The 11,693-nt window shown below is 35.8% G+C and overlaps 1 protein-coding gene across 1 annotated transcript; it reads right to left on the reverse strand.

The window, feature by feature from the left end:
- Window positions 1-361: 361 nt before the first annotated feature.
- stx19 (syntaxin 19) lies at window positions 362-10,643 on the reverse strand. Its single transcript, XM_032566719.1, has 5 exons — window positions 10,454-10,643; window positions 7,884-8,164; window positions 5,509-5,745; window positions 4,860-5,072; window positions 362-3,364 (listed from the first exon to the last, which is right to left on the reverse strand). Exons 2-5 carry the CDS (start codon window positions 8,103-8,105, stop codon window positions 3,128-3,130), a joined length of 909 nt encoding a protein of 302 aa, XP_032422610.1. The 5' UTR covers window positions 8,106-8,164; window positions 10,454-10,643; the 3' UTR covers window positions 362-3,127.
- Between the last annotated feature and the right edge of the window lie 1,050 nt (window positions 10,644-11,693).

The raw sequence follows: 11,693 nt of genomic DNA on the forward strand, positions 1-11,693 counted from the left end.
AAACAGTCAGTAAAATTATGTCAGTTCTCCATAACCACAGCTGGTGTTACTCAACGAAGGGATACTTTGATCCTTCACTGACATTTGGAGAAGAACCTTTGGACCCACATTGTGACCAACTGTCGAGATGAAAGGAATCTGTACAGTAAACAGTCAAAAACAATGCAACCCTTTCTGTAGTCAGCAGATCTGGAGATGTTCCTATGTTTCCAGTGTTTACATCATTGTTTATTCACACATTTTTGATGAGTCCAATTAGTGACATGGGCAGAGGTAAGAACAACTGACGTGTTTTCAATATTGCACAAGTACAAAACCATAAGTTGCATGGACTTTAAATAAAATATGAGAAACAAAACTGTTACTGAAGCAATAAAATAATTTATTTCAGAATAGTCACAATGACTGAATTGAATAAATTGAACTAAAAATAAAATCCACTTTTTTATGACCCATGGTGCTTCGTATGACTTATGAAACACAAAGCGGTGGAAAACAATTAGAGGTGAAAAACAAAGGTGGAAAACAATCAAGAACAACATCTCTTGCAACTTAAATGCCTTCCTGGACTCGTCTTTCAGTCATGTATCCTCAATATTATTGAAGTTAAATCTATAAATTATAAATATATTGTATATGCTGAAAGCACAGATGTATTTGAATATTGTTAAGTAACTGTTTTTATTTGTATGTTGATTATATTGTGTGGTATGAAGAGACTGAGATGCCATACATTGATGAGGTGATCATAATAGGATATTTCTGCATGTCACTGATGGTGATAGAAAAACAGTTTTCCAGTAACAGAAAGTTGTTTCTCCACTGTTAGTGCAGATGCAGCAAACCGGCAGCACATGCAAAAACATGACTGACAGTGCTGAGACCTTTTTCCTGACTCTGAATGGTTGTTTCTCACTGGGAGTGGTGTATTCTTTCTGATGTCAGTAGGACCACAGGGAGGAGACAGAGGAGCTTAAATGTTTCACAGACTATCCGTCTCGTGTTATACTGTCACTACATAGTGACAGTTTTAACAAATATGTGAAAAACATATTTTTTTAAGGTCCCTACTGGAGTTTACTTTTTCTTTTCTCTAATGTATTTCTTATATTACTTTACAAACATGTGAAAAGCATTTGGTCACTTTAAAATGCTTGCTTGCAGTAATTCATAAAACCTGAGATTTTATATTTACTTCTTTGATTGTTTGAAATGTTTGATATTTTTTCACCCTGCACTTTTTCTTTTCTGAGAGTCCATACTGGTGTCCATTTGCAGTTGAGTGTTAAGTGACAACCAATTTCAAGCTAGTAGTTATCTTATTGAACACTGGATGGCATTGTTGCTGTTTAGGAAATTTGGAATTTGCAGCAGCACTTCATTTTACTTTACAATCTCAAGGGAAAGTGTTCATATATGCATTACATGTATTTTGTTCTGGTTTACATAGTAAAAATTGAATATCTGATGCATTCATGCTTTGGTCTCATGTTGTGATTGTAATCCTGGAAAAACCTGATGTACAACACAGAGAAGCTGCTTCGTCAAAAGAGTTTTCTTGCTATAGGCGGAAGTCATCACACGCCTCACCTTTCATCTGTCACACCATGTTCATCTGCTGAACCAAAAAAAAAAGTAAAGAAGCGAATAAAAAAGCTATAAAACACTTCAATAGAAGCTTTGGACCTGAGCTGAATTTGTGAAAGTCTCAGAAAGGTCAATAAACTGATTTTAAAATCTATAATCCTCTATTTGTTTCAATGTTTGTGAGACAGAATCATAAGAAACTAAACATTCATAGAGGAGCAGACGTCTTCAGCAATCTGCTACCGGTTAACTGTTCTGTTTATACTGTTCTGCTTCTCCCAACATATCCTGCCGCTATCTGGGAAAAGTGGTCCAACTGGATTTTCCAGGCTGGCTCTCACTCACACACCCAGCTGCACCTGTATTTTGCCGTGGACACCGGACGCCGTTGGCCGCTGAGTCACAAAGGAACACCATCGTCATCTCTGGGTAGAGGATGGTTCACCAGGGAGCCAGAGCGATGATGAATGCATTACTCAGCACTTGATTTCCCATTACTTTGCTGAAGTTGTGAATTAACAGTCTTAGCTGAATCCAAGAAAATGGTAAGAGATAAGTCAATCAGTACTTCTGGGTGTTTTGATTCTATGTATGAGTTAAATGTAAAATTCCCAGAATTAATGGCTTCTTTCCCTGAGGCCACAACTCCCTTTTCCACTCACTGATATAATAAAACACATCTTAGTATGCTGACTGGAGTCTTATTTTAAAAAATTACAGATTTTATGCAGATTTAAAATATATATTATACAGAAAGGAAAAACTTTGAAAAATGATGTATTACATTTCATTTAAAGGGCCGGTGACTACTAAATTTAGCAACGTTCAAAGGTTTTTGTCATGCCTAAAATATTTGTATTCTGCTCACATAAAACTGCATAAATTAATACAAAATATAATTAAGAATAATTAGGACTTGAAATACAGTACATGTTCTAATGTATTTTTTATATTAATACATTGCCAAAAATAAAATGTATGCAAAATATTTTTTTTTTCTGAAAATAAAATTCTCCTCATTATGAGAAAATTTTGCTTCATGCCCCACAAAATGAAAAGTGAATCCTGCAAAGTGCATGTTTTGAAAAAACAATTCTATCCCCATTAGGATTCTTATGGCAGAGGGGGAAAACAGTGCTTTACTTTTCAGGAAGAAGGGCTGGAATATTACTTTTGCTGATCCAGCAGTGTCAGTAGCCTCCTCTTGTTTGTGACCTCTGTCAGATGACAGTGAAGGTCTCCAATAAGCAACAATGTTGGTGAGTAGAACTCACTGAACTGTCTCTTCCAATCGCAGTCGCTTCACCTCCTCCTGAAAGAAACAAGTACCTTCCCACAGCAATTCCTGCCCTCCTCTTTAATTGTTTTCTGTGCTCTGCTGCGTCTCTACTCACCATTGCTCTTTTTTAGCAGCAGCAACAACTTCGACACCTTTACCTTCCTTTTAATGTCACTTGTGTTGCTGACTTCCAAGTTAGCCATGAGTGTTTGAAATAAAGCCCTATTTGGAACGAACTCTCAGGCACAAAATGCTCTTGTTTCACATGCAGCATCTCCAGGGAGGACAACAGCAGCAGCACAGCTGTCGAATCGGGTTCTTCTTTTTATATCTTGCAGCCGCCTTGAACTTCTCATTAGTTACAGCTATGTAATCTTGTGTTCGCTCAACATTAGTTTGGATGTGTTCAATGTCAGCCCCTTGTTCCTCTACAAGCATGAAGATGTCCATGAAGAGGTCTCTTAGTTCTTTCATATTGTTCTCCAGGCTCAAGAGTTCCTGGGTGTGGAGGAAGATAACATAAATATTATAACAGACATAAAAAGGGACATTAGTTAGGTAATGGAGATCATAATGTACAAACTCTTAAAGTGACCTTGTCTCAGACTTTGATTTCTTTTTTCTTTTTTGTTTTACATTTTTAAAGATTATTTGACAAGTTTTGTCCTCCTCTGACCCCTTTACCTTGGATTAAGTGCACAACATTAAAAATCAGCCAGAACATGAATAGTCTGTGCTGAGTCTTCTGGATGTTTGCTGTAGTGCATCAAGTATGTAGTGCACTCCCCATTGTGCATAATGAAGTGTGTGATTTTTTTCGAACACCTGCCACAAAAGGCTACCATTATTGCACAAGACCACTTATTCAATGTATACAGAAAAATCTCTCAACTGTTTTCTGTTGTGCTGCTGATAAAATTAGAAAAATACTAATACTAATAGTTTTCTTGCTTCCATGGTGAAAGTAAAACTGATGGCAGAAATGCAGAAACCTTCCCCATTTATAGGAACATTTCTAGAATTGTTAGGAAACATCCTGCTGCAGTGTCGTGATAGGTCTTACCAAAAAAGACATAAGGAAAAACCTAAGAGAGCTTTAGGCTCATTCTTCCCTTCACTCTGAATTAAGAATTTCCAAATTTCAGAAAATCCATTGACATTTAAAAGTTGTACCCAAGTAACAGTAGCACTATGCCAACATAATTTCACTCAAGTTAAAAGTAGTTGTAGAAAATGCTCAAAAATGAGTAAAAAGACTTTGTATTTTATGACGATATAATCTACCAGAAAAAATATATATGTGCAAAGACTGTTATTATAAAAATTAAAATGAAAATAAATAACAATTGCACTACAAGAGAAAAAACACATTTCCAAACCATTTTTTTTTCAATTCAAAACTAATGTAATTAATTCTTGCAGAAGACAATGTGAAGTACTTCCAATGACAATATTTAGTATTTTCTGTAACTTTTTGAACAACAATGGCACAATAAGAAGCAGATAGAAAATAATTTTAAAATACGTAGTAAAGATTGTAGGTTTATCTCTGTATCTCATGCATCTTTTATTAACATATATTTGTTCTTAATTCATGAGATTAATCTCAGTGGGTGGAATATCCAGAAATTGTACTCAAGTAAAAGCAGCAATACTTCATAATATCAATCTGGTAAAAGCATGAAGTATGGTAGAGTAAAACTACTCCTAAAAGTACATTTCTTTTCCCAAAAAGTCAGTAAATGTAACTAAATGTAATAAGTTTCTAGTTACTGCTGGTCTTAATCAAATGTGAAGAGGGCCTGATTAAAAAAGATTTGTGTTTCTTTTGATAAATTTTATTTGATATTGACATAGACAGGTTTGTCAAGAAGATTAATGTTAAAATAAGATTTGTTTTATCAAAATCTTTGCATTTAGCTATTTAGGGAGTATAATTTTTTAAAGAAACATTTTCCAAGACTTCGTGACCCTTTTTGTTTTTTGCTCTCACCCTGTGTCGCTGTTCGATCTCAGACAGTTGTGACCGTGTGATTCTGACATCATTTAGCAAGTTCTCGTTGAACACCTCCCAATTTCCTGTGGCGACCATCTCATTCACCTCCTCCTCTGTTACATTCTTTTCCAATATCTCCAGCTGCCGCATAATGAAGTGCTTACAACGATCCTGCTTGGTCAGCAGACCTTCATTATACTGGCGCATCACCTGGAAGTAATTATAGCAAAAGAGAAAATGAGAAAGGAGGGCAGGGGTTGAAGAATGAGAGGGTATTTCACCCCCATCTTTTTTAGCATATACATAATTTATGTTTGATTTTTTGAGCATCATCACACTATGCATTTACTGTGCATCTGGAGATGTTGTTGTAGAAAAACATAAAATAAGTAATTATATATGCCTCAGTTCTATCAGTGCTGTTTTTAGTCTCCTAAATGAGAATGTTTATTATAATATAGATATTTTTATAGAGAGAAAAAAAGATTTCTTATTGCCATCTTCAATCTTTCCATTTTTCAATGTGTTTTATGCATTTATGAAGCATATCTTCTGTTAATGTGAATTCGTGCAGCTTTAGAATGGAGGTAGAGAAAACAAAGTTGTTTCAAGTGTCAAATGCAAAGAGAAAGCTGTCCTTTTCGACCTGCTGAAATCTGCGATGCAGAGCTGCATGCTGGGAGCGTTGTATTCTCACTGCGACAGCATTCGTTCCCAGCTGGTCTTCAATTCTTTGGGCTTGTTTTGAAAGGGCGTCTAAACGGCGGTGGAGGCTTTCGGCCTGTAGCTTGATGTCTCGTGTTATGCTGCTCTCTTTCTTCATCACGCTAAAGCGACGCATGGATGCCACCAGGGTCTTCTGCTGCTGACAGAACTTCAGGACCTAGAGCAGTAGATGTAACATTCTAGTATGAGCCACAAACATAACTTGAAAAAAAAATCCAGGGTATTTTCTAAAATCTCAAGTCAGTTCTCCGTGTTAAATATGAGTTAGCAAATACATCATTTTATAATTTACAAAGAAGCTAATGAACAAGAGGAATATCAATAGCAAAATGAGTTTTTATGAAAAGTATTGAAACTTTTTAGTCTTTTTCACCTATCAAAATAGTTGGTGGTTATGTTACAACCACAAACCTTCTCTTTATTAAATGTTGTGTGAGAGAGGAACACAAAGAAGCACATAATTTGGATTTTGAAGGAGGATTAGAAATACTTTTCAAAAGCTTTTATTAATAAGCAAAAAAGTATAATACATTTGTATTCACTTCCCTTAATCTAATACCCTTTAAAAAAGCAGTGCAACCAACTTCTTTAATAAGTAATAATATCGCTTGTCTGTTGTCAGCCTGGTCATTGCTTTTCCACGCAGTTTTATCTTCATCTCCCTTCAGTTCTCAATCTTGGATTCTTCTGGTAAAATCTCAACCATGCAAATAAGCGAACAGAAAACGTGCGAAAGATTACATCCATTTTCTCCACAGTTTAAGAATTGTAGTTTGCCTTAATAAGATGGCACCTTGGCAATGGTAGTTCAGGAAATGAGTGAAGCCATTCGCTCCATGTTGAACACACTTTCAAATATTGAGTCATTATGGACCTAATCCGCTCAGAGTCATTTCCAGTGAGATTCATCAAGCAGGCGCATTACATATGTCATGGCAAAACTTTAGCGATTGGGTAAAATTAGATCTGATCTTGTAAATGAGCAGAGTCCACACTTCAAGCAAGCAATTGTTTCAAACCTTCTGTACAAAGCAAAGCACATAAGAATTGGCTGCTTTTTACCAGACTAGTGAGTAGTTTAATCTCATTATAAATACAACTCCGTGACAGCCTGAGAGGTTCATTACAGAATATTACTTAATAAACAGCATCCCTAAAAACCAAGGAACACATTAATACAGGAGAAAGCTTCAGCAGGTTTAGGCTACAAAACAATATTTCAAGCTTTGGACATCTAAATGATTCAATCAATTCTGTAGAAAAAGCGTGCGACAACTGGAAACATACTGTTTGGAGTTTGCCACAAATTTTGTAGCAGAAAAAGTAAACATGTGGCTAAAGATGAACTTGAGACAGTTACAAAATGAACATATTGTTCCATGTGCAAAACAATATTCATGGTGGAAAAACAGCACTATATATAACCCTGAACATTCCATCCCCAGATTAAAACTCGATGGTGGCAGTGGTGATGTAGAGTGTTTTCTTTAGCAGGGATATAGAGATTATGGATGAAGCTAGGCAAGTGGCAATCCTGGAAGAAAACCAAATAGAAGACAAGGCTGGAGTGGAGATTCAACACTGCAATAACACAAAATCTTTTGTTTTGTTTAGTTTCTAGTTCAAATATTTTATTACCCTTGAATTTTAAAAAATCTCACTCGCAAGTAACTGATAAAAATATTGATATATTGATCAAATATTGATAAAATATTGATAAAAATTACTAGTTTCTACTGGCAGATTATTTCACTTAAAATACAGAAAAATTGTCTTGTTTCAAGAGAAAATGTATGCCACTGAAACTAGTAGTTTTTATCAATATACAAGAATTAGTTACTTCAAACAAACTCCTCTATGTTGATGAAAAGTTACTTTTAAGTTAGTGTCGTATTTAAGTGTATTGAGATTTTTGCACAAGAAACTCGATAAAAACACTTGGTAAGATTTTGTGTTTTCGCAGTTGAAATGTCCAGCACAGTTAAAGACAAAGTTACAATGGAGTGGTTTAGAACAAAGCATATTCATGTGTCATAATAACCGAATAGTCAAATCCCAGACCTGAATTCATTTTAGAATCTGTGGCAATACTTAAAAATTTCTCCTTACAGACGCCCTACAACCCGTCAGACTATGCTTGAGCTGTTGTGCTAGGAAATAATTGGCAATTCCATCTGTACATGTGCAAAGCAGGTACAGTCATAATCCTTTCACCTCCAGAAGAAATGTGTGGAAACTTGATGCACTATTCACAAGGTATGAAAACTTTAGCTTGTCATTTTTTTCCCACCTAACCTCTGTTTCAAGTGTTGAGATGTCATCTCTAATTTGCTGAGCCTCAGAGAGGAAATTCTGAATGACTGGTTCCTCCTCAAACACCACGGCCTGCTGCGTAATGGTCCCAGCTTCCACAGATTCATCATCATCACCCTCCTCTGAGAAAGGATTGGTAGAACCGGCTGTTGGCCCTGACGACTCCTGAGCTGTCTGATGCAGCTCCTCCAATCGATCTCTCATTGTGGAAATCCCCTCTCTTCAAAACTAAGATGTTTTTGAAGATACTGAAATCGGCAGTGCTGATGAAAAGAAAGAACAAACTTGTGAGGTTCATCATGACAGACACCTGTCTATGTCTCGTAACAACTGGAAGAAATAAATTGAAAAGTTGTTGAAAATTTCAGCCACCACTGATGTAAAAATTATATTTAGGTGGTTTATAGTTACGGATCCAGGCCTTCACCAAAATTGCTGCTTCCCAAGTTCCTTTCAAACAATTTTTAAAATATTTCTTCTTTAAGAAAACATAATTTTGTGATTGCTGGAAGCCAGAGTTGTATTGACTTGATAAGAGGTCTAAAAGGCTTGTGTTTCACAAGAGACTTGAGCACATTAATCAATACAATTAACATAAGGTTGCACGGTTGAGAAAATGCTTATCTCAATTTATTGAAATGTATCGCTACCTAGATAAGATAAGATGGTTAAGTAAATGGATACAAAAGTAGTTTGTTAATGAGTATGAAATGTAGGAAATTAATTATGTGAACAAGAAACAGCAAGACACAGAGGCAAATCACATTTTAAGTTTAAATACTTGATTGTAAAAATAAAAGTAAAAAATTTTCATCCAAAATTATATGGTGGATAATAAATTACTTTGATAAAAGTTGCTATTAAAATTAAATGTTAAGTAAAGGATTGATGGTTTGCACACCACTTTTATAAGCTTCAGTTTTGATGAGGTGCTCCAGTCAGGTCCCCCTGGGTGGAGACCCAGAGGAAGACCCGGGACACGCTGGAGGGACTCTGTCTCTCAGCTGGTCTGGGAACGCCTTGGGATTCCCCCTTAAGGAGCTGACCCAAGAGGCAGGGGAGAGGGAAGTCTGCTGCCCCCAACACCCGACCTCAGATAGACGGAAGATAATGGATGTAGGGGTGGAAGGTGCTGGATTTGAATAGTACAATAATATGCATAAACATCTGTTTTTTATTACTATTATTTTAGGAATCTTGCTAGAAAAAAAAACATACATAAAACTATTGTCATTCCTCACTAAAATAGCATGCTTTAGCTAAAGAAAACCAGAATGATGAAGGAAAGAAGGCTAAGTTTATCTACTTGTTTATCTGCACCATCAGTCCGACTGACTGCAGTAGATTTACCCATGAGAACTGAGTCATTTGACTTTATCAGCAAAGCCAACAAAAACCAGGGAGGAACTTTACTTCAGTTTTCTTTTTTTTTTCTTTTTTTTAAAAAGTGCACCTAAAATGAAGTGTATAATATTTAACAAAAAAATTATATAAAAAAATATTTGTACCCACATAAACTAAACTATCAATATTACTGTATTACAAGTAAAATAAATGCATAGAGTAATTCTAACTCCAGCAGTTGTGTGTATTTTAATATGCTTATTCTGGCAGTTCTAAAGCAGGATGCAGTAGAGAAAGAAAGCATGCAACGCAGAATCTAATTTGTTCTAAGTCATGCTGGACAACTATTTTTCTTGCATTAAAACAGCATGCCAAACATTCTGAACTGCCTTAGTACCACACGGATTTGTACCTTAGAGGTCAGGGCGGAATCTTTGGTGAGCATGTGATTGTGTTGTGGGAACAGAGGGTTTGGATATTGGGAAATGAAGCATTGCTAATCACAGACTAATCTATTTCTCTGTAGATTCTAAAAGTACAACTTTGTGTGTACATGTTTCAACAAATATAAAAGTCTTATACCTCAGAAATAAGTATTCTCTGAGCTGAACTCCTCATTTTGCCCTCTATTTTCCTCCCTACCTGTTCGACACAGAGGAGCTGATTAAAAAATTGCTGGAAGGATTTAGGAGCACATTCTGCAGTGTTTAGCCTAAAAACCCGAAAGAAAGTGGAACATGGTTCAAGGAGTTCAACTTCTCTCTCTCTTTTTTCTCCCTCTCTCTTTGTTCCATAAAAAAGCAAATAGTTTTTTCCTTCCATACATCTGCTCCTTTGTCTATGTTTCTGACGGAAGCCATTTGTTGATATTCTCCTATTTCCATGCTGGTATTGTCGGAGAACTCTCCAAATGTACGTTGTTCATTTGTTCTTTGTCTTTGTAGTTCAACACATTATGTCATATTCTTGTTTCGGTACTCCAAACTCCCAAGTAAGCAGTTGAGCTTTTGTTGCAAATATGTTCTTTAACTGAATACTCCAAGTAGAAAATTCCAAATAATAGAGAGAAACCAACACAAATACATAACATCCATAGGTGTGAGCATACCTATATATTACACCGATTTTAAATAATAATTTCTGAGATAACAGTTAAATGGAAGTTAAAATTCATGAATATAAGTTGAATTCTGAAATGTATACTTTACCTCAGTGTTTCATCAGGGATTTTCTGGTGAAGAGTCCTACTTAGACATTAAATGGAATCAGTTATTGTAACTCCATGATCTCCTGTTGATCCTTATAAGTTGCAAGTAAATAACTTTAACACTTAGCAACAGTTATACCAAAAGCTGTTTCACAGAAAAGTTGCACTCAAAGCTCCAAGAGTTTTGAGGAAGTCTGATGAAGCCAGTTTCAAGCACCACCCCTTCTCCAGAAAGGAAAAAAAAATAAACCTCGCAGACGGCCAATAAGGAGACAGCAGTCTAAAGACCTGTTTACTTACGCAAAGAAATGAGAGGTGACGCATTAAGTAAATGAGGAGGCAGGGATGGCATAGTGAGCACAGTGAATTCATAAACCCTACCCCAAGGCTAATTCTTGAAGAGGAAAATGGAGCAGAGCAAATAGAAGTGTATTGTGTACACAGCCAAAGCCAAACAATAGGAATTGCGGTTAGGGTGTCATCCTTAGTATTAGGTTTCTGATATGCTGAGTTAATTTTACGTGAAGTGGTTGAATTCCCAGCTTAAAACTCTGTTGATCTAAGAGTATTAGACCCCAGTATATCTGCTGAGCATTTTTGATAAATTTCTGCTGACAGGTCCCATATATCCAGGAATGCTTTCAACACAGAAAGGGAGTGTTTCACTCAGAACAATGCAGTAAAGTGGTTTGCTCTTTCCTACTCTGTGAAAAAATTTTTTTCAAAATTTATTAGAAAAATGGAGCACATACAAAGAGGTTTCTACAGCAATTTTACTTGAAACAATTTAATTACGTTTTGAAGAGCTTTTGTTGAAAATAAGGATATAAAAATACTAACGCAGATGGTGTAAAATGTTAAACTTATTTTATCATTTTATCTTTGTCTGGTTGTTCTCAAACAACTAAAAAATGTCTGTACCTGCTTCAGCAATTTGTGCAAAGTAACCCAAGAGATTTATACAACATAATTTTCCATTCCTAAGTGAGTGTCATACTCATGAAAAACTAACTCTTCTGGATATATAACAAAAATAACTCCTGAAAAACCAAGTTAACTGCAGTTCTTTGGCAAATAAATATTGTTCCCTAATTAGCTTCTGGTGTCACAGTATTGTCCTAATGTCTAATTCTCGTTTTGTCTCTTTATGTCTTTGTCTGTCAATAGGTTTTCAACACCATGGTGTTTGTCTTATTCAGGAAAACACTTTGTCTTGTGAGTAAACACTTTCCTCGACACCA

This window comes from Xiphophorus hellerii, chromosome 7 (assembly GCF_003331165.1).
Source record: "Xiphophorus hellerii strain 12219 chromosome 7, Xiphophorus_hellerii-4.1, whole genome shotgun sequence".
NCBI classification, from domain to species: domain Eukaryota; kingdom Metazoa; phylum Chordata; class Actinopteri; order Cyprinodontiformes; family Poeciliidae; genus Xiphophorus; species Xiphophorus hellerii.